The sequence below is a fragment of the Chiloscyllium plagiosum genome, chromosome 15, assembly GCF_004010195.1.
Source record: "Chiloscyllium plagiosum isolate BGI_BamShark_2017 chromosome 15, ASM401019v2, whole genome shotgun sequence".
NCBI classification, from domain to species: domain Eukaryota; kingdom Metazoa; phylum Chordata; class Chondrichthyes; order Orectolobiformes; family Hemiscylliidae; genus Chiloscyllium; species Chiloscyllium plagiosum.
This window is the reverse complement of record NC_057724.1, coordinates 1893947-1917921: the sequence shown is the minus strand read 5'-3', so window position 1 is coordinate 1917921 and position 23975 is coordinate 1893947. Positions and strand designations below refer to the sequence as shown.

The 23975-nt window shown below is 43.3% G+C and overlaps 1 protein-coding gene across 1 annotated transcript in view; it reads right to left on the bottom strand.

Moving 5' to 3' along the window:
- The window catches only part of LOC122557042 (cyclic nucleotide-gated olfactory channel-like), a 91306-nt gene that overhangs the window by 6855 nt on the left and 60476 nt on the right, over nucleotides 1-23975 (bottom strand). The window contains exons 6-8 of the mRNA XM_043704274.1: nucleotides 18161-18335; nucleotides 17802-17902; nucleotides 5793-5899 (exon numbers count right to left, since the gene is read on the bottom strand). Coding sequence (XP_043560209.1) covers nucleotides 5793-5899; nucleotides 17802-17902; nucleotides 18161-18335 — 383 coding nt within the window. The remainder of the gene's footprint in view (nucleotides 1-5792; nucleotides 5900-17801; nucleotides 17903-18160; nucleotides 18336-23975) is intronic.

The window sequence follows — 23975 nt, the reverse complement described above, 5'->3', positions numbered from 1 at the left end:
TCAGTTCTGAGGAAGATGGCATCATCATTGTGGGCGGCACGGTGGCACAGTGGTTAGCACTGCTGCCTCACAGCGCCAGAGACCCGGGTTCAATTCCCGACTCAGGCGACTGACTGTGTGGAGTTTGCACATTCTCCCCGTGTCTGCGTGGGTTTCCTCCGGGTGCTCCGGTTTCCTCCCATACTCCAAAAATGTGCAGGTTAGGTGAATTGGCCACACTAAATTGCCTGTAGTGTTAGGTGCAGGGGTAAATGTAGGGGTATGGATGGGTTGCGCTTCGGCGGGTCGGTGTGGACTTGTTGGGCCGAAGGGCCTGTTTCCACACTGTAATGTAATGTAATCAGAACACATACAACGGAGATGGAGAAACTGGGAGAGTGCAATATCAAGTCTTCAAGGGAAGCAAGGTGTGAGGATATATAGTCAAGATAATTAAGGGAGTCAGTGGGTTAACGGTGGATATTTGTAACCAACCTATCCTTAGAAATGGAACAGCGATAGCCAAGAAGGGAAGGGAGAAGTCAGAGATGGACCAGATGAAGGTGACAGCAGGGCTGAACATGGAAGAAAAATTTGTAAACTTTTCCAATTCTGGATGAGAGAGAGAAGCAGCGCCAATGGTGCCATCAATGTACTGGAGAAAGCGTTATGGGGAGGGAGCTGAGTAGGACTGAAGAAGAGGTGGCTGGAGCCCACAAACTAGAAATTTTGAAACCGACATAAAACATCTGAAGAATTGCAGATGCAAGTGGGAAGGAACTGGAGAAAAACATTTGAGTCGCGATAAGCAAAAATAAGGTCCGTGAGGTAGGAGCAGACTGAAACAATGTATCTGCCTGGGCAGTTCTGTCTGTGGATATGGGCTGGATAGGGTTGGGGAAACTATGAGCTGGGAGGCAGTTGGTGTGAGATACTGAAAAAAAGAAAAGATCAGTAACCATTGTAGACACAGTGGCCTGATATTCGATGGTGGGGTCATTGTCTGGGGGAGATAGGAGGAGGTGTCCAAGAGCTGGCGCTCAGCCTCTGCAATGTAGCGGTCAGTATGCAAGACAATAGCAGCAGGTTTGAAGACAAAGTCAGGGTCGAATCTGAGAGCACAGTTCAAAGGGAGACGTGTTGAATGGGTGAGTGGGGGGAGGGGTAGAGAAATGTAGGCAACTGATGTCACCTTGACAGTTCTCAATTAACATATCGAGTGTGCGAGAAATAGAAGAGGTAGAAGTCCATGTGGAAGGAGAGTGTTGAAGACTGTTGAAAGGATTTGTGGGGTTGAGAGTGGATTCTTGTCATAGAATTGTAGAATTTTACAGTACAGAAGGAGACCATTGGACTCATCATGTCTGTACCTGCTTCCTAAAGAGCTACTCACTATTCCCACGCCCTACCCTTATCTCCATAGCCCTTTAACTTCATCCCTTTCAAATATATGGGATGCACGGTGACTAAGTGGTTAGTACTGCTGCCTCCCAGTGCCAGGGACCCAGGTTCGATTCCAGCCTTGGAATACTGTCTGTGTGGAGTTTGCACGTTCTCCCCATGTCTGCATGGGATTCCTCTGGTTGATCTGGTTTCTTCCCACAGTTCAAAGATGTGCACATTAGGTGCATTGGCCAAGCTAAATTACCCATAGTGTTCAAGGATGTGTAGGTTAGGTTCATTAGTCAAGGTGATGTAAAGAAATAGGGTAGGAAAATGGGTCTAGGTGGAATACTCTTCGGCAAGTTGGTTTGGACTTGTCAGGTCAAATGGCCTATTTCCACACTGTAGGGATTCTATTGATATAAGATTACTTACAGTGTGGAAACACGCCCTTCGGCCCAACAAGTCCACACCGGCCCGCCGAAGCGTATACCACCCAGACCCATACTCCTACATTTACCCCTTCACTGAACACTACGGGCAATTTAGCATGGCCAATTCACCTAACCTGCACATTTTTGGATTGTGGGAGGAAACCGGAGCACCCGGAGGAAACCCACGCAGACACGGGGAGAATGTGCAAACTCCACACAGAGAGTCACCTGAGGCGGGAATTGAACCCAGGTCTCTGGCGCTGTGAGGCAGCAGTGCTAACCACTGTGCCGCCCATAACCTGCTCCCTTTTGAAACCTCCTATGGAATCTACCCCCACCATTCTTCCAGGCAGCATATTCCAAAACCTAATAACTTGAAAGATGTTGCTCCTCATCCCATAGCTCTCTTGCTGACAAACTTGAAATTGTGACCTCATGTTACTGACATACTAATTTGTGAAAATAGAATATTCTTCTTTACCTTGTCAAAATTGTTCATAATTTTGAACACCTCAATAAGGTCACCTCTTAATCTTCTCTGCTCCAAGGAGAGCAAGCCCAGTATCTCGAATCTTACCTAGATCCAAAATTGATAGACTTTGGCAAGTTAACGTTCATGAGACATAATGGGAAAAGGGGAATATATGGTGTCTGATTACAGATGAACCATGATTGATTCAAGGAGCTAAATGATCTATTCACATTCTTATGTTGGGCACTGTGATAAAATTACTGAATGGATAATAAATAATACCTCTAGGAACAATTGCTGGGTAATACAGGATTTCAATCTGGCTGAAATGAGCTTTTTGTCTTCTAATCACCAGTGACAATGAAACATAGGATGGAACAGGGGATGTGAACTTGTTTGGATACTGAGAGATTATTTTAAGAAGAATAGTGTTGTCAAACACAGAGACCTCAAGGGTCAGGTACATAGTTTTGTGTTACATTGTCCAGAGAAATGGGCACAAAGGTGTACGAAGAATAGCTCAACATCATGTTGTGGCTGAAATTCATTGAGGTGGAGGGCGCAGAGAGACAAAACTAAGATTTACAGAATGTTCAGCATCAGAGAACAGAAGGTCATTGGGAATAGCAAACATCTAACAGGAGGTAGGTTAGGAGAGGGGCTGGAGTCAGAGAGACGGGGTTAGGTTCCAGATGGGCTTAGGTATCTCTGAGTTGTCGAAGCTTGTGTTGCTTAATGCATGAAAGGAAGATTTTTTTTTGCTTGAGTGTCGAAAAAGCTGGAAATTGAAATGGAACTGGAGTCAGGGCAGCTCTGAGCCAGCACAAGGCGGCACTGATGGATACTGAGGTCCAGCTTGTGTATATGGCGACACACGGCATTGAGAATGGATTTCAGAATGTGATGTCTGAGGAGCATTGCACATCACAGAAACACCTGGGTAGATTCAAAACTCGAAAACTGAAACTTCAGCCAGAAGCTTCTTGAGATGAGTCTCAGTTGTTTCTTTCTCTCTTCATGGATGGTGCCAGGCCTGCTGAGTTTCTCCAGTACTTCTGTTTTTATTTAAATTCATCATAGCCTCCCTACCTATGTACTTTATGCCCATATTTATGATACCTGGAATACTGTATGTTTTATTAATAGTTCTCTCTACTTGACTCTACTTTTAATGATTTATGTAAAAAGATTTCTCTGTTCCTGTACTCCCTTTAGAATAGTATCCTCTATTTTGTACTAACCCTCCAGTTATTTGTACCAACGTGAATAATCTCACATTTGTCTACCTGCTGCCTCTCTGCCCACTCCACCAACATCTGTTTGATGTTCTGCACCGCTCACTCTTCGGAGTGCTCATGTTCCTATGTTCTCATAATAGAATGCCCTCAGCCCTAGCAACATCTTGGGAACATCTCCTCTGTAACCTTTCTTAACTAGTTACATCTCCTCTAGTTTCATCTTCTCCAAAATAATTGAAAATGCTCTAGCTGATTGCTGACCATTGGTTTATGAAGTTCCAGCACAATCTCTTTCTTTTATATACTTTGCAGTGGTTTGGTATAGAGTGGTTGATGAGCCCATATTGTTGTGAGCCTGGAATTCATAGGCCAAAAAAAGCAAAGATGGCAGATTTTCTTTCCTAGAGAGCATTAGTGAATCAAATGGGTTTTTTTATGATAATCAGCGGTAGTAACTACAAACAAGTTGAGCTTTCAAATAAGGGTTTTTATGGATTAAATTTTAAATTCTACCAGCTGCTACAATAGGGATTTGAACCCATGCCTCCATAACATTAGCTTGGTCTCTTGATTAAAATTCCAGTACAGTAGCAGCAGGGCGGACCATTCACACTGTGCATTGCAGAACGTCACCAAATATCCTTAGACAGCACCTTTCAAACTCACAATCACTTTGATCTAGAAAGATGCAAGATACATAGGAACACCACTATCTGCAAGTTTCCCGAAAAGCCACTCACCATCCTGACTTAGAAATATCGTGTTAGATTAGATTAGATTACTTACAGTGTGGAAACAGGCCCTTCGGCCCAACAAGTCCACGCCGACCCGCCGAAGCGTATACCTCCCAGACCCATACTCCTACATTTACCCCTATACCTAACACTACGGACAATTTAGCATGGTCAATTCACCTAACCTGCACATTTTTGGATTGTGGGAGGAAACCGGAGCACCCGGAGGAAACCCACGCAGACATGGGGAGAATGTGCAAACTCCACACAGAGAGTCGACTGAGGCGGGAATTGAACCCGGGTCTCTGGCGCTGTGAGGCAGCAGTGCTAACCACTGTGCCACCGTGCCGCCCAGTGTTGTTCCATCACTGTCAATAGATGCAAGATCCTAGAACTCTGACTTGAATTACATTGTGGGAATAACTACAAAACATGGATTGTAGTAGTTTAAGAAGGCAGCTCATTACCACTTTCTCTGGGACACCTAGGGATGGGCAATACATTCTGGCCTAAACTATGATGCACATCCCATTAAAAAAGAACAAAATACATGATTCTGCTATTTATAATTCGAAGCCTGCAATTATCAACACTACAGTATCTCTACTGTCACTGTCGACAGATGGTAAAGAAGGCATATGGCATACTTGCCTTCATTAATTAGAGCATCGTGTATAAAAGATGCCAAGTCATGTTGCAACTGTATGAGACTTTAGTTAGGCCGCATTTGGAGTACTGTATACAATTCTGGTTGTTGCACTATATGAAGTATGTGGACGTTTTGGAAAGGGTGCAGAAGAGGTTCAACAAGATGTTGCCTGGATTGGAGTGAATCGAGAAAATTCTGGAAAATGACCACTTATGCATCCAATATTTTCAGGGCCTCTTCCTTTAGTATTCTGGGATGTAGATTATCAGGCCTGGGGGATTTGTCAGCTTTGAACATAGAAAAGTACAGCACAGAACAGGCCCTTTGGCTCACGATGTTGTGCCGAAGATTAATCCTAATGTAAAATAAAATGACTTAACCTATGCACCCCTCAATTCACTGCTAGTGAATTCTAACAGTACTTTCCTCAGCACCATTATTCTCACTGTCACTGTTGACACTGGACTATCACTGTACCTTTGACACTCTAGTGTCCTCACAGTCACTTATAATATTTCAGTATCTCAATGTCACTGACGACAATGCAGTGTCCCACTATCTCTGTTGATACTGCAATATTGCACAGTCACTCACGGCACTGCAATATCACACCGTTACAGACAACTTTGAAGTATCGCACTGTCATTGAGGACACTGCAGTATTCCCACCATTGCTGTTTGAATGCAGTATCCCAACAGTCATTGTTGACATTGTTGTATCCTCACTGTCACTGTGAGGATATTGTCAGTATTACAGTATCTTCAATGCTATTCTCAACACTATAGTACCCCACTCACTAAGCAGTATTTATAGTGGACAGCTCTAACTGATGGAAATGTGTGACACCACAAAGCAACACGAGTGTAGGAAGTGATTGGTGGTACAAAACTACAGGCACAAACCTGTTCTGAGTCTGACAAAGACGTCGATAATATAAATGACATCTGAAATGTAATCAATAGTCAACCAAATTGTAAGATGTTGCATCTGGAGAGAGTCAAAGCAAGCCCTGTGGGAAAAAGAAAAACATGTGCTTTAACCTAAAATCACAGAAACACCCTGGGTAATATGCGCTAACTGTGATAAAAAAAAGTTGCTGGAAAAGGATAGCAGGTCTGCGTCTGTGAAGAGAAATTAGAACTTGAGGAAGGGTCACCTGACATGAAACATTAACTCTGATTTCTCTTTAAAGATGCTGCTGGACCTGCTGAACTTCTGTTTTCGTTTCTGATTTACATCAACCTTGGTGCTTTCAGTTTTTAATGTGTGCTAATTGTGCACAGAAACACACTGAGAACCATGTTAATCACACAGATTAGGAAATTCGCCAAACATTAATCACACCAAAACATACTGAGAAACACATGTTAATCACACACAAAAGCACATAGGGAAAGACATGTTAATCATTTGTATCACAGATATATCAGTCACACATATATCATGACCTATTGTCCTTCACTGACTAACTTTGATGAAACAGAAACACTGCTCCTTCAGAACCCTTATTGCCTCAGATGGCGCATACCCATACTCTGTACAGGCAAACTTTGGTTCTGTCTTCACAACAGAGAGCACAAATTGCCTCCCAGAAATTGTAGGGAAACAAGGGTGGAGAAGGTGCAATTAATAAAAATCAGTATCAGTAAGAAAATTGTGCTGAGGAAAGTAAGGAAGTTAAAGGCTGACAAATCCCCAAGGCATTCCAGAATACCAAAGGAAGAGGCCCTGGAAATACTGGATGTATTAGTGGTCATTTTCCAGAGTACTATAAATTTTAGAGCAATTCTTACAAACTGGAGAATGAAAAATGTAACTTCACTATTTAAAAGTTGATGGACAGAGGAAAGAAAACAAGTATCGACCAGTTAGCCCCACGTCAGTAATGGGGAAAATGCATGAGTCTATTATAAAAGAACAATAACAGAACATTTGCAAAATATAAACAGGATTGGACAAATGGGCTTATGAAAGGCAAAAAAAAATATGCTTGACAAATCTACCAGAATTTTTATTTGAGGATGCAATAAGATAAAGGAGAACCTGTGAATCTGGTGTATTTGAATTTTCAGCAAGCTTTTGATAAAATTTCTCATAAGAGGATGGTGGACAAAGTTAATAGGAAGTAATATATCGACATGGATTGAGAATTTGTTGACAGACAGGAAACCGAGAGTGGCCATGAATAGGCCTCATTCTGGGTGGTAGGCCGTGACTGGTGGGCTATCAGAACGACCCGTGCTTGGATCTTAGCTATTTGCAATATGTGAAAATGACCCAGATGAGGGAATCAAATACAACATTAACAAGTTTTACTTTTGTTCACTCATGAGATGTGGGCCAGAGAAATGAAATCGTTTCCTGATCAGGAATCTGGGTGATGCTAAGGTGCTCTGACCCCCAGGATGACTGTAAGCCTGATTCTTTCGGCTGCTCAGTCCATGGTGAATTGGACAAACTGTCCTGCATTCCTATAATTCAGTGAGTACACAGTAAGCTCCCTATCAGGAGATACCACACAGCTGTCTAGCTGTGGTTTGAAAGGAGTCAGTGGTGAGGCAGTTCATTGTTGCTGTGATTTTCAGTGTCACAGGCATCGTGCTGCCTCCCAAGCTGAGCAATTGTAAATCTGCCTGCACGAGGTGACAGATGTAGTGACGGTGTCCTGAGTCATGTGAAGATATCTCTAACACCGCAGTACACACATCTGCAGGGAGCTGCAATGTCATAAACATACTCTTTCAAAGTGCATCTTCTCCCCGTAAACCCCATTCTCAGTACACCCTCTCTCAGTACGTCCTTTGTCGGTACAACACCTCTCAGTATAGTTCATTTGTGATGTCCCTTCTTGGGATATTCCCTCCAAGTGTCATCCCTCTCTCTTTATCACCCCATTTTGGTACATCCCCCCCTCCCCCGACTCTCTCTCTCTCTCTCTCTCTCTCTCTCTCTCCCACCCCAGCATAGGAGCCATTTTACTGCAGTCAATGCTTCATTTCAGCCTGAAATCCTTACTAAGCGCTCATGCAGTGTGTTATGTTTTGTTTCTCCTCACTTCACACATAGTTGCGCTTAGTGCTGTGCATGAGCTTATGCAAAGAGAGTTTAGGCCCCTTCCTCTTTCTGCTGTACATTCTCACTGAGGGACTCGATATGGATTTGCCAGAAGACAAGAATGCTGCAAGGGCACTGCATGGATACAACCTCCTTTGAATTTATTTTTCTTTCTAATTTCTTCATCCTTAAATCCTCCCCCTCTCAGCCACACTCTTTCTCCCAACACTGGAGAAGGTATTCTTTCCTCTGGTATCGCGTCTACCATGTTTCAATCTCCCCAGTCATTGGGACCCCATTCACCATTTCCCTTGACCTTCCTGAACTTCCCTGGCTGAAGCTTGGCCATTACATCTTCTCCCATTCTGTCCTCTGTCCTGCCTTTCCCCTTCACCAGCTTGCCTCATGATCCCATTGTGTTGCCAACTCTTCGTGTGCAATTCCTTCCTTCAAGGTGCCGCTTCCCCCATCAGTGTGACTCTTCTCCAGCCTCCTAGTTGTCCACCTGTATTCCTCAGGATCTTTTTGGCATTAATCCAACACTGTGGCTCAGTGGTTAGCACTGCTGCCTCACAGCACCAGGAACCCAGGTTCGATTCCAGCCTTGGACAACTGTCTGTGTGGAGTTTGCACATTCTCCCCATGTCTGCGTGAGTTTCCTCCGGGTGCTGCGGTTTCCTCCCATAGTCCAAGATGTGCAGGTCAGGTGAACTGGCCACGCTAAATTGCCAGTAGTGTTAGGTGCATTAGTCAGACGGAAATGGGTCTGGGTGGGTTACTCTTTGGAGGGTCAGTGTGGACTGGTTGGGCCGAAGGGCCTGTTTCCACACTGTGGGGAATCTAATCTAATCTAAACGATGCCCTTTCAGTTTAACCCCCAATACACCTTTATCTGTAATTGTTCTGTAGAGTCACTTGAGTCAACTCCAGCCTGGTGGCAGCCAGCATGGCTGCTTCACAGGCACTGGCCCAAAATGCTGAAACGTTCTGAGAACGTAAAAGCAAACATTTAACCCGTCAGAGGACTGAATGTTTGCCTCCCTCCCAAATAGGTTCTCACATAAACCTGTCAAACAACTCTGGGGTTACCATGGAAACACACGCATAGACACACAATTCATGCAATGAAACCATTAGACATAGAAGCAGAAGTAGGCAAGTGAGCCCATCGAATTGCTCTGCATTCAGTTATATCATGGCTGATTTGATATTCCTCAACGTTCTTGCCTTTTATCCATAACCCTTGATTCCCCTATTGATTAAAAATCTGTCTATCACAGCCTTGAACACACTTAATGGCCCAGCCTCAGTGTAGTAAAGAATTTCAGATTCAATATCCTCTGAGAAGAAATTTCTCCTCATTTCTGTCTTAAATGTGGAGACCCTTATTCTGAGATCATTGCCTCTGGTTCAAGGCTCTCCCATAAGAGGAAACAACCTCTCCACATCGAATCTGTCAAGTCCTCTTAGAACCTTGTATGTTCCAATACATTCATCTCTCATTCTTTTAAACTCCAACAGGAACATGCCCAACTTATTCAAGCTCTGCTCATAAAACAGTCACTTCATACCTGCTATCATCACGCGAACCTTCTTCAGACTGCCTCCAATACCTTGCCTGGGAAAAGAACCCAAAAATGTTCACACTATTCAAGCTGTGGTTTGACTAGTGCATTGTACAGTGTTAGCAGAACCTCCCTCTGATATCCTATTCCTTTGAAATAAAGGCTAACATCCTTTTTGTCTTCCCTATTAACCCACTAAAAATGGATGCAAGCTTTTTTATGATTTAAGAAAAGGACATTATGATCTCTGTTGCATAGCTTTCTGCAGTCTTTCTTCATTTAAATAATATTCAGCTTTCTACTCTTCAGACAGTCAATAGACAACAGGCAATAGGTGCAGGAGTAGGCCATTCAGCCCTTCGAGCCAGTATCACCATTCATTATGAACATGGCTGATCATACGCAATCAGCATCCTGTTCCTGCCTTATCCCCATAACCATTATCTTTAAGAGCTCTATCCATCTCTTTCTTGAAAGTATCCAGAGACTTGGCCTCCACTGCCTTCTGGGGCAGAGCATTCCATATATCCACCACTCTCTGGGTGAAGAGGTTTCTCCTCAACTCTGTTCTAAATGGCCTACCCCTTATTTTTAAACTGTGTCCTCTGGTTCTGGACTCACCCATCAGCGGAAACGTGCTTCCTGCCTCCAGAGTGTCCAATCCTTTAATAATCTTATATGTCTCAATCATTTCTCCTCCCATCCTTCTAAACTAGTGTATACAAGCCCAGTCTCTCCAATCTTTAAACATATGAAAGTCCTGCCATTCCAGGAATTGACCTCGTGAACCTACACTGCACTCTCTCAATAGCCAGAATGTCCTTCCTCAAATGTGGAGACCAAAACTGCACACAATACTCCAGGTGCGGTCTCACTAGGGCCCTGTGCATCTGCAGAAGGACCTCTTTGCTCCTATACTCAATGCCTCTTTTTATGAAGGCCAGCATGCCATTAGCTTTCTTCACTGCCTGCTTGTACGTGCATGCTTGCTTTCATTGACTGATGTACAAGAATACCCAGATCTCGTTGTACTTCTCCTTTACCTAACTTGACTTCATTTAGATAGTAATCTGCCTTCCTGTTCTTGCCACCAAAGTGGATAACCAAACATTTGTCCAGATTAAACTGCATCTGCCATGCATCTGCCTACTCACCTAGCATGTCCAAGTCACCCTGCATTCTCATAACATCCTCCTCACATTTCACCCTGCCACCCAGCTTTGTGTCATCAGCAAATTTGTGAATATTACTTTTAATGCCTTCATCTATACCATTAATGTATATTGTAAACAGCTGCGGTCCCAGCACCAAATCTTGTGGTACCCCACTGGTCACTACCTGCAATTCCGAAAGGGACCCGTTTATCATTTGAGGTTGGAATTGAATCTGGGTCCCTGGCACTGTGAGGCAGCAGTGCTAACCACTGAGCCACCATGCCAACCCAAGGTTCCCCATCATGGACTGGTTAGCAAGGTTAGATCACATGGAATACAAGAAAGGCTAGCAATTTGGATACAAAATTGGCTCAAAGTAGGAAACAGAGAGTGGTGGTGGAGACTATTTTTTCGGACTGGAAGATTGTGACCAATGGTGTGCCACATGGATTGGTGCCATGTCCACTGCTTTTTGTCATTCATGTAGATAGTTTAAATGTGAATATAGTGAACAGCAATAAAGGTTCCCTCTGTACAACGTGACATAGGACATAGAACACAGTACAGCACAGTACAAGCCCTTTGCCCCTCGATATTGAGCAGACCTTTTATCCTACTCAAAGATCAGATTAACCTGCATACCCTTCATTCTTCCATATGCCTATCCAAGAGTCGCTTAAATGTCTCTACAGTATGTAACTCTACTACCACTCCTGGTAGTACATTCCACGCACCGATCACTCTCTGTGTAAAGAACCTACCTCTTACATCTCTCCTAAACTTTCCTCCAATTACCTTAAAACTGTGCCCCCTCCTGATAGACATTTCCACCAAAGAAAAAGTCTCTGGCTATCCACTCTATCTATGCCTTTCATCACCTCTATCAAGTCACCTCTCATCCTTCTTCGCTCCAATGAGAAAATCCCTAGCTTCCTCAACTTATCGTCATAAGACACGCCCTCCAATCCAGGCAGCATCCTAGTAAATCTCCTCTGCACCCTCTCTAAAACTTCCACATCCTTCCTATAATGAGGTGACCAGAACTGAACACAGTTGTAACCAGGGCTTTATAGAGCTTTTTTTTTAGATTACATTACAGTGAGGAAACAGGCCCTTCGGGCCAACAAGTCCACACCGACGCCGAAGCGCAACCCACCCATACCCCTAACCTAACACTATGGGCAATTTAGCATGGCCAATTCACCTGACCTGCACATCTTTGGACTGTGGGAGGAAACCGGAGCACCCGGAGGAAATCCACGCAGACACGGGGAGAACGTGCAAACTCCACACAGTCAGTCGCCTGAGGCGGGAATTGAACCCGGGTCTCCGGCACTGTGAGGCAACAGTGCTAACCACTGTGCCACCGTGCCGCCCTAGCTGCAGCATAACCTCGCGGCTTTTAAACTCAATTCCCCTGCTAATGAAAGCCAACTCACTATACACCTTCTTAACAACCCGATCAACCTGGATGGCAACTTTGAGGGATCTCTGGAAAGGGACTCCAAGATCCCTCAGTTCCCACTTCCAAGAATCCTGCCTATAACCCTGTATTCTACGTTCAAATTCAACCTTCCAAACTGAATGACTTCACACTTTTCCAGATTGAACTCCATCTGCCACTTGTCAGCCCAGTTCTGCATCCTGTCAATGTCCTGTTGCAAACTACAATCCCCCTGCACCAACCTTTGTGTCATTGGCAAACTTACTAACCCATGCTTCCACTTCCTCATTCAAGTCATTTGTAAAAATGACAAATAACAGAGGTCCCAAAACCGATCCCTGCTCACCGTGCTCCAGGCTGAATACTTTCCAAGTACCACCACCCTCTGTCTTCTATGGGCCAGCCAATTCTGTAAACAGACAGGCTGGTCTCTCTGTATCCCATGCCTCCTTACTTTCTGACCATGGAGAACCATATCAAATGCCTTAGTAAAATCCATGTACACCACATCCACTGCTCTACCTTCATCAATGTGTTTTGTTACATCCTCAAATAATTCAATAAGGTTTATGAGCATGACCTGCCCCTCACAAAGCCACACTGACTACTGCTAATCAAACTCTGGTTTTCCAAGTAATCATAAATCCTGTCTCTCAGAATTCTCTTCAATATTTTGCCCACCACTGACGTAAGACTGACTGGTCTGTAATTCCCATGGTTATTCCTATTCCTTTCCTTGAACAAGATGAAGGGCTTAGGCCCGAAACGTTGATTGTCCTGCTCCTCGTATGCTGCCTGACCTGCTGTGGTTTTTCAGCACTACACTCTCGACTTTGATCTCCAGCATCTGCGGTCCTGACTTTCTCCTTATACACTTAATGGTAATGTTCTGGGGAGTATTGCCAAACTAAAAGACCTTGTGTGCAGGTGCATAGCTCCTTGAAAGAGGAAACCAGGGAAGAGATTGCAGAGCCTTTGGCTTTGATCTTTATGTCATCATTGTCTTCAGAAATAGTGCCAGAAGACTGGAGGATAGCAAATGTTATTCACTTGTTCAAGGAGGGGAGTAGAGTCAACCCTGTTAATTATAGACCTGTCAGCCTTATTTCGGTTGTGGGTAAAGTGTTGGAAAAGGTTATAAGAGATAGGATTTATAATCATCTAGAGAGGAATAAGTTGATTAAGGATAGTTAACACGATTTTGCAAAGGGTAGGTCATGCCTCACAAACCTTATTGATTTCTTTGAGAAGGTGACCAAACAGATGGATGAGGTTAAAGCAGTTGATGTGGTGTATACAGATTTCAGTAAGGTATTTGATAAGGCTTCCCACGGTAGACTATTGCACAGAGGTATGGAGGCATGGAAGTGAGGGTGATTTAGTGGTTTGGATCAGAAATTGGCTAGCTGAAAGAAGACAGAGGGTGTTGGTTGATGGGAAATGTTCATCCTGGAGTTCAGTCATTCCCTCCTCCATCCACCCATTGTACTCTTTGCTATTTTCTCCCTAGCTTCCCCCCTCCACCCCTCCCATTTATCTCTCCACCCTGGAGGCTCCCTGCCTCCATTCCTGATGAAGGGCTTTTGCCCGAAATGTCAATTTTCCTGCTCCTCAGATGCTGCCTGACCTGCTGTGCTTTTCCAGCACCACTCTAATCCAGACTCTGTTCAGTTACTAGTGGTATACTGCAAGGATCTGTTTTGGGGCCACTGCTATTTGTCATTTTTATAGATGTCCTGAATGAGGGCGTAGAAGGATGGGTTAGTAAATGTAACAATGAATGATCATTAATAAAACATTGTTTTAGCAGCAATTCAAAAACTCTTCCAAAAATTGCAAATGGAGTAGAGTGTGATCAAACAGTATTAAGGAGCCTGATGGCTTGGGGGAAGAAACTATTGCACAGAGTGGCTGTGAGAGACTGAATGCTCCAGTATCTTCTGTCAGATGGAAGGAGAGAGAAGAGTTTGAATGAAGGATGTGTGGGGTTGCCCACAATGCTGTTAGTCTTGTACTTGCAGCAAGTGGTGTAAATGTCTGTAATGGAGGGAAGAGAGCCCCCGATGATCTTCTCAGCTGTCCTCACTATCCGTTGTAGGTCTGACAATCTGAGACAGTGCAATTCCTGAATCAGCCAGTGATGTAGCAGCTCAGGGTACACTCAATGAGCCCTCTGTAGAATGTGCTGAGGATGGGGGATGGGAGGTGGGCTTTCCTCAGCCTGCGCAGAAAGTAGAGATGCTGCTGGACTGTCTTGTCTACGGAGCTGGTGTTGAGGGAACAAGTAAGATTCTCCCCCATGTGGATGCCAAGAAATTTGGTGCTCTTCACTACCTCCACTGGGGAGCCGTCAATGTCCAGCAGAGAGTGGTCGCTCCATACCTTCCAGAAGTCAACAGACATCTCTTTCGTCTTGTCCATGTTCAGAGACAGGTTGTTTGCTCTGCATCAGTCCATTAGCCACTGCACCTCCTCTTGGTATGCTGACTCGTCGTTCATGCTAATGAGACCCACTACTGCCATGTCATCAGCGAACTTAATAATATGATTCGAGCTGAGCATTGCTTTCTGTCTATCAGCAAGGTGAACAGCGGTGGACTGAGCACACAGCCCTGGGGTGGGGTGGACACGTGCTCAGTGTGATGGTGTTGGGGGCACTGTTCCCAATCCGGACTAACTGAGCTTTCCCAGTCAGGAAGTCCAGGATCCAGCTACATTTATTTATTTAGGCCCAGCAGACTCAGTTTTCCAATCAGGTACTGAGGAATGATAGTGTTAAATGCAGAACTGAAGTCTATGAACTATAGTCTGATGTAGGTGTCCTTCTTTTCCAGGCGGGCAAGGGCCAGATGGAGGGTGGTGGAGATGGCATCATCTGTTGAGTGGTTGGGACGATACGCAAACTGCAGTGTCCTGTGAGGAGGGCAGCAATGTCGTAATATGCTTCATCACGAGCTTCTCGCAATGGTGAGGTAGTCGTTGAGGCAGGACACTGAAGATGTCTTCAGCACGGGGCCAATGATAGCGGCCTTGAAACACGCTGGAACTATGGTGCAACTCAGGGAGATTTTAAAGATGCCCATGAGAACATCCGCCAGCACATCAGAGAATCCTCTGGGCACTCTATTAGGGATGTTATCTGATCCAGCAGCCTTACGTGGGTTGACTCTGCATAGGGTTTTCCTTGCGTCAGCCGTGGTAAGACACAACAAATGGTTATTGGATTGGGGGATGCTCTTCCTCGCTGCCACGTCATTTCGTCCCTCAAACTGTGCCTCAAGTTATTCAACTCATCCGGGTGGGAAGCACCAACAGCACAAGCAGGCAATGCTGCTTTGTGGTTAGTAATGGCTTGAATACACTTGCACATGCTTCACATATCAGTGCTGCCTTGAAAAAGCCTGTGTATTCTCTGTGCATGTGCATACTTTACTTCTTTGATGGCCCGGGTCAGGTTGGCCCTCGCTGTTGTTAGGGCTGCCTTGTCATCTACTCTGAAGGCGGAACCACGGGGCCTCAGCAGTGGTTTGTTTAATGTTCATGTCAGCAGATTTGGAAAGGACTTATGAAATTATTTCACAGTCTACATGAAAGTAACTGTGAGGAGACTGTTAAATAGGAAAATAAAGGTAGGGGTATCAATTTTCTGGATGTCAGTCTCAGATGGATAGTGTCAGGAAAAATGTTTTGAAATTTTGTTTTGCTGCGTGACTTAAAATCTTTCTTTCTTTCTTACTTTTTCTTTCTTAATCTTCTTCTTTTATGTCATGAACATCTTTACTGTCCTGAAGCAAAATGTGCTGTCTCATGTGAATGCATTTCAGTGACTAACCACCTTTGTGGTCATCCATGGCTTCTGGTTTGGGCGAGAGGTCTTTGACACAGTGACATCATCAGTGCACTTGCTAATGTAGCAAATCACCGAACCGTGTACTCCTCTAAGTTGATGGAATCGCCATTGGTTGCCACCTCTTTAAACATGGGCCAGTCAGTGTGCTCAATGCAGTCTTGAAGAGCAGAAATGGCTTCTGCCAGCCAGGTTCTCACTTGCTTCAGAACCGGTTTGACACATCTGACGAGCGGTCCGCATGCTGGGATTTACATAGCAGCGACGTGGTCTGAGGAGCCAAGGTGGGGCTGGGGCTCTGCTCTGGATGCATTAATGTGATACCCCCTCTCATCACAAAGTCCACGTGCTGATGCAATTCAGAAAAGATTTACAAAGATGTTGCCAGTGTTGGAGGGTTTGAGCTGTAGGGAGAGGCTGAATTGGCTGGGGCAATTTTCCCTGGAGTGACGGAAGCTGAGGTGTGACCTTACAGAAGTTTATAATATCGTGGATAGCCAAGGTCTTTTCGCCAGGGTAGGGGAGACCAAGATTACAGGTTTAAGGTGACAGGGGGAGTATTTAAAAGGGATATAAAAGGGACAACATTTTCACACAGAAGGTTGTGTATATGGACTGAGCTGCCAGAGAAGGTGATGGAGACTGATACATTTACAATATTTAAAAGGCATCTGGATGAGTGTATTAAGGGATTTGGGCCAAATGTTGGCAAATGGGACAAGACTAATTTAGGATATTTGGTTGGCATGGACAAGTTGGACCGAAGGGCCTGTTTCCGTGCTGTACATCTCTATGACTGTATGACTCTAGGAATCTAAGATTAAGCAGATTTTCTTTTAATTCAGTTCAAAAAATACCAGTATTGAACCTTGAAACAAGTTTAGTTTTTCTCTTCAAAAAAGATCAGAGCAGTTCAAGAAACCAGCTACCTCAGTGGAAGGGTTCAGTTTAGGAATCCTCCAAATAAGGAGTTTCATTTGACTTATTCAGTTATTAGAGCTAAGGAAGTTTTGTATATCAGGTTTGTTTAATGTTCATGTCGGGAGATTTGGAAAGGACTTATGAAATTATTTCACAGTCCACATGAAAGTAACTGTGAGGAAACTGTTAAATAGGAAAATAAAGGTAGGGGTATCAATTTTCTGGATGTCAGTCTCAGATGGATAGTGTCAGGAAAAATGTTTTGAAATTTTGTTTTGCTGCGTGACTTAAAATCTTTCTTTCTTTCTTACTTTTTCTTTCTTAATCTTCTTCTTTTATGTCATGAACATCTTTACTGTCCTGAAGCAAAATCTGCTGTCTCATGTGAATGTATTTCAGTGACTAACCACCATCGTGATTAACTTAACAAAACAAAAGACAGGTTTCATTCCGGGATCTGACTTGCCCAGTACTATCATTAATCGGGGTCACAATGACAGTGGTACAGCTGCAGTTTTGGGAGATTCTGCAAAAGTAGCCAAGCATCTTGCAGAAAACTGATTCCTTGGTTGAACATCACTCTGAGGCATTTGTGGACACATATACATACCATAATTTCCTGACTTTTGTCGTCTTTCAGACGAGGGAGCTGGCTCCAATTTACAACCTGAAAATGAGTTAGGATATTGAAGCAAACAATGGTCCAACACCTGACTGTGTCTGAATATTTCAATCCCATGTAGTTGGAAAATCGACAGGCCCGATGCCAGTCTCTCTCAATCTCTCTCTATATCTCTCTCTCTGTATTGTTCTGCCATGGGGTTCCACTTCACTACAATTCACCTGGGCCTGAAGGTGCCAATCTTGGTCAGCACCATTGCTACAGTGTGAGTATCTGGATGATTGCTCAGTAATGTCATCCTTACCTGCACACCAGGAAGCACCAGTTATAGATGACAGGTAAGGTGATGACAGTCAACCAGAGGTAATACACACTGTTGGCCGGGTCCAGCACAAACACTGACCGCTTTCTGCAAAATAAACAGGAGCCCAGAATCAAACAGGTGGAAGGACCTTTCCATGTGAGCAGAAACAGCCCAATATTCACACCATTCACATTTCCAGATAAACATGGAGTTAGTTGATGGGGTTAGCAACTCGCTGTACAGTACCTGCCTCACACTGTGTATCACTCAGTGAATATCATACTCATTGCAAGAGACCTGGAGCCATCTGACTGGCCAGAGGTATATGTTATGTTACTTTCCCAGGTTTCATGAGCTACTTGCCTTTTCTTTCGGGGTTGGCCCTCCTCCTGGGCAGTGTTGCCGCTCACTCTGCTGACCACTGTCCGCAGCTCGGGTCCCCGAAACCTCTCCAGGAAGGAGTCAGGCCTCGGCTCCTTTTCCTGTAGACTCCTGTGGGCCCAGTCCCTCAGGACAACAACCAGATGAACAATCCTGAGAATGAGATACAGAGATAATGAGGGGTTAGGGAGAGATTTACACTGGGCAATTTAGGGATTAGAGTGAGAGAGAGATGAAATCAGAGGGAGTGGGTTAAAGTGATTAACATAGAGACAGAGTGAGGGGCTACAGGGAGTTAACAAAGTGAGACTGAGAGATTAGGGACAAATTAACAGAGAGAGTGATGGGTTAGAGAAAGATTAATACAGATGGTGAGTAGTTAGAGATTAAAATTGACAGTGTGAGGGGTTAGAGAGAGATTAACATTTGGAAAGTGAAGAGCTAGTGAGAGATTAAAGCAGAGTGAATGAGGGGTTAGAGAGAGATTGACACAGTGATAGTGCTGGATAGAGAAAGACTAATAGGAAGAGATTGAGGTTAGAGAGAGATTAACACAGAGAATGAGGCATTTGAGAAAGATGAACACCAGGACTGTGAGGGGTCATTCAGGGATTAACACAGAAAGAATGAGGATTATAGAGAGATTAACTGATTATCTTGTCATTTGCAGACTAATTCAGATTGTGTGGTGTTAGACTAGCTGAGATCAATGACTGTCAGTGTGATTCCTCAGAGTATACTGCAGTTAGTGAGGTACTACAAGCATTGTGATTAGTGACAACGGTACTCTATTCATGTCTAAAAAATTCCAAGTACTTCATGAAGAATTGAGAAAGGCAGAAGGGCATGAGACTTACTGTTTATTTCCTTTCTTTTTCATCTTTTTATTTACTTAATAAATGTTTATATTTAAGTAAATTTGTGTTGTTGAGTCTTCTCTTAACTACTTTTAATCTAATCCAAAGAATCATTTCCATACACTTTGTGATCCAAGAAATGTTTGACGACAAAGATGGGATTCATGAAAATATATAAGAGAAGGAAAAACACTGAAATGAAATTGTGCAATTTGTGTGTTTTTATTCCCTAGGCCTCTAGATCTAGGGATGTTTTAATGTCAGTTTGCATTTTGGAAATCTATGGTGATTTAAAGTTTGTGCCTGTATCAGTGTGGAACATATATGGTTAACGTAATGTCCTTTTAAGTGGTTGTGTAAAGCAAAAATCTGCGATAAAATGTTGAGTCAAAAATTTGGTTTGCAAAGCTTAGTACAAATTTATCTTTTGGAATTGGCTCCTTGTGTCTGGACTGAGGAAAGAATCTCAGGTAAATTTTAATTTCAGAAATTACTCTGTTTGGAATTTCAATTTCTGGCCAGAGTGAACTTCCAAATACTGTTTTAAAATGAGTGAATCTTTACTTCAGGATGGTAAGATTTGAGCATTGAGGGTTGAAAGCATCCAAGTAACAGAGGCTGGAATTTTGGAAATGCAATTCTCTTTGAACAAAATTATTTGATGGTGTATTCTAAAATGTGAAGAAACTAGATAGAGGAATTACAGTCTAACAAAGGAGGTAGGCTTCCCCTTTATTAATTATAACACACTTATTTCCTTAAAGATAGAGGAAAAATGGATGACATAATTATGTGCAAGAGTTTAGGCCCCACCCCCTTTTTTGAATCCATTTTAGATTAATACTAATTAACCCATTCTGCTTCATGTGGAATGGATGGAAGTTTTTGTTTTAGAAACTGGAGGCACTGAAGGTTAACTATTTGCACACTTTCGACATTGCAACACAGTGATGGATGAGGCACCCTCAATCCATCAAGCCAAACTTAAATAACATATCTCAGTAGTTGGAGAACTACGGTGAAAACATTAAACGTATAGAGTATCAGAAATCTCAAAACTACTGAGCCTGGGTACAATTAAGCATATCATGACAAAAATTATACTAAGATTCACATGCCCTGATATTCTAAAACATAGAATAGTTACCTGAAAATTTAAAGGGATTCTGGGAAATGATAAAGTGCATGCATACAGTCTCAGTGGTTTCAATACCTAAAATAAGGTTAGTTACTTTAAGGGAGTAAACAGAATATTGAATTTGGACAAATTCACATAGGGATATATCAAGTATCTTGAATGAGTTATCAAGTAATTTTTTTTAAAAATGTGGATCATCTTCGAGAAAGAACAAAGTATGCTTTTCCTGAATCAACAGAAATGATTGGCTTCAGTTTTAAAGTAGTATAAGATTATCTTCCATGGACTACAAATCCCTCCAGATCTCTGGAATGAGATAGGTAGTAATAGTTAAGTTGCAAAATTGGATGAGGCAAAATGGTTAAGGGTGGAGACTGATGGCAGAAGACAAAGATTAGAATAATGAGTTGAAACAGCAGTTGAGGGTAAAATGCATTTTAGTGAAAAGGAAGTTTAGATGAGAGCACAAGATTGATATAAGGAATAGTCAGCATGGCTTTGTGCATGGGAAATCATGTCTCACTAACTTGATTGAGTTTTTTGAAGTAACAAAAAGAATTGATGAGGGCAAAGTGGTGGATGTGATCTCTGTGGACTTAAGTATGGCGTTTGACAAGGTTACTCAAGGTAGACTAGTTGGCAAGGTTAGATCACATGGAATACGGAAGAATTTGGATACAGGGTGGCATGTTAGCTCAGTGGAGGACAGCACAGTGGCTCTGTGGTGAGCATTGATTAGATTAGATTAGATTAGATTAGATTAGATTAGATTAGATTAGATTACTTTATAGTGTGGAAACAGGCCCTTCGGCCCAACAAGGTCCACACCGACCCGCCGAAGCGCAAGCCACCCACACCCCTACATTTACCCCTTACCTAACACTGCGGACAATTTAGCATGGCCAATTCACCTGACCTGCACATCTTTGGACTGTGGGAGGAAACCGGAGCACCCGGAGGAAACCCACGCAGACACGGGGAGAATGTGCAAACTCCATACAGTCAGTCGCCTGAGGCAGGAATTGAACCCAAGTCTCTGGCGCTGTGAGGCAACAGTGCTAACCACTGTGCCATTGTGCTGCCCACATTGCTGCTTCATAGTGCTAGGGACCCAGGTTCGATTCCAGCCTCGGGCGACTGCCTGTGTGAGGTTTGCACATTCTCGCCATGTCTGCGTGGGTTTCCTCTAGGCGCTCTGGTTTCCTGCCACAGTCCGAAGATGTGCAGGTCAGGTGAATTGGCCATGCTAAATTGCCCGTAGTATTAGGTGAAGGTGTAAGTGTAGGGGTATGGGTGGTTGCGCTTCGGCGGGTCGGTGTGGACTTGTTGGGCCGAAGGGCCTGTTTCCACACTGTAAGTAATCTGTAAGTAATCTAATCTAAATTGCCCATAGTGTTCAGGGATGTGTACGTTAGGTGCATTAGTCAGGGGAAATGTAAAGTTTTAGGGTAGGGGAATGGGTTTGGGTGGGATACGCTTCGGTGGGTTAGTGTGGACTTGTTGGGCCAAATGGCCTGTTTCCACACTGTAAGGATCCTATGTCAAAGAACTGGCTTGAAGGTAGAAGACAGGAGGTGATGGTGGAGGGTTGATTCTCAGACTGGAGGCCTGTGACTGTGAACCTGGTGTGCCACAAGGATCAGTGCTGGGTCCACTACTTTTCATCATTTATATAAATGATTTGGATCTGAACATAGGAGGTATAGTTAGTAAATTTGCAGATGACACCAAAATTGTAGGTGTAGTGGACAGTGAAGAAGGTTACCTGAGTGTACAATGGGATCTTGATCAGATAGGCCAATGTGCTGAGGAGTGGCAGATGGATTTTAAATTAGATAAATGAGAGGTGCTACATTTTGAAAAGGCAAATCAGGGCAGGACTTCTACACTTAATGGTAAGGAACTAGGGAGTGTTGCTGAACAAAGAGACTTTGGAATGCAGGTTCATAGTTCCTTGAAAGTGCAGTCACAGGTAGATAGGATAGTGAGGAAGGTGTTTGGTATGCTTGCCTTTATTGATTACAGCATTGAGTATAGGAGATGGGAGGTCGGTGTTGCAGCTGCACAGGACATTTGTTAGGCTAATTTTGGAATATTGTGTGCAGTTCTGGTCTCCCTCCTAAAGGAAGGATGTTGTGAAACTTGAAAGGATTTAGAAAAGATTCACAAGGATGTTGCCAGGGTTGGAGAGTTTGAGCTATAGGGGGAGGCTGAAAAGACTGGGGCTGCTTTCCCTGGAGCATTGGAGGCTGAGGGGTGACCTTGTAGAGGTTTAAAAAATCATGTGGGGCATGGATCGGGTAAATAGACAAAGTCCTTTCCCTGGGTTGGGAGAGTCCGGAACCAGAGGGTGAGGAGAGAAAGGTTTAAAACACACCCAAGTGGCATCGTTTTCACGCAGCGGTTGATACATGTATGGATTGAGCTGCCAGAGGAAGTGATGGAGGCTGATACAATTACAACATTTAAAAGGCATCTGATTCGGCAGAAAATTGGAAGGGATTAGAGGGATTTTGACCAAGTGCCTGGCAAATGGGACTAGACTTATTTAGGATATCTGGTTGGGTCTGTTTCCATGCTGTACATCTCTCTGACTCTATGATAGCTTTCTCTTTGTGTCCTTTTTTTCTTGTTAAGAAAGACTGAATTTGAGATCAAGTCACTACCTGAGGCATCAGGACCATATGTGGAGAGATAAGTAAAACCTCATAGATCATTTGTTAAGATTACATGGGAGTCAAGAATATGTGACATGGTCTTGAGATACGGATGTAAGCGTGTAAAAGTGAATGTTACCTTGGAGGTAACAAACATGAGTTAGAAAAACATGCACTGAAGAACAGGTCTCAGACATGTACACCTATTTGTGGAACGGAATAGTGTGGCCTTGAAGAGCACAATAACACAGTTTAAAGGATAAGACACTGACACATAATCCATCAAGAAACTGACTTTAAAACAATGAAAATAGTATTAGTGAAAGGCTTGTAAAACGAATTGAAATCAAAGTAATAAGTGTGATTGGCTATTATGTCAAAATGTTACTATAATGAAAGAATATGGACTCTGGGAGGAGTAATAGTGGACTGACTGAAAGGGTCCATCGGATGACAAACAGATACCCCATCTTGAGTGTTTGTATGATGCATGTACTGCAGTGTTTAAACCAGTAAGTGAAACTGTAATGTGTTAGGACAGTTAGTGTATGTGAAAGAAGGCTGAGCTCAGACTCTGGTGGTGTAGGAGTTGGTAGTAAGGGAACCCCAGGAAAAATAAAAGGTAGGAAGCATAAGCTGAAGATAAAGCCAGATGAATGTTACAGCTCTATTGTTTGATAGCATGTATACTGTAGCTCAAAGGGGGTATTTGCACATGGAGGTAGTTACCACTCAATGATACATTCATTCATGAAATTGGCAAGGAAGGAAACATATTGAAGAGGTATCCTCACAATGAATACTGATGAAGAGAGCTGTAGAAATTTTGAGTCGATGCATGATGTTATTTTACTGTTATTGGTCAAGGTGATATGTGGATTCGGAACTGGAGGATAATAAAAAAACACACAAATTAAGGAACCTGAATCTGGAATATACTGAATTTTAGAGCAAAGTATGTCAGTAGATTAACTGGAAAAATGTAGACGATATCCTGGTTGCCACAGTTAGGTGGCTGCAGTAATTAAAATTAAAACGCACAGAAAGATCTAAACATCAGAACAGAAAGGAATTGACGAACAACCAGCTGATCTGGCTCTCCCTTTCCTCTCTCTATCTCTCTCCCTCTTGCATGTTCTAA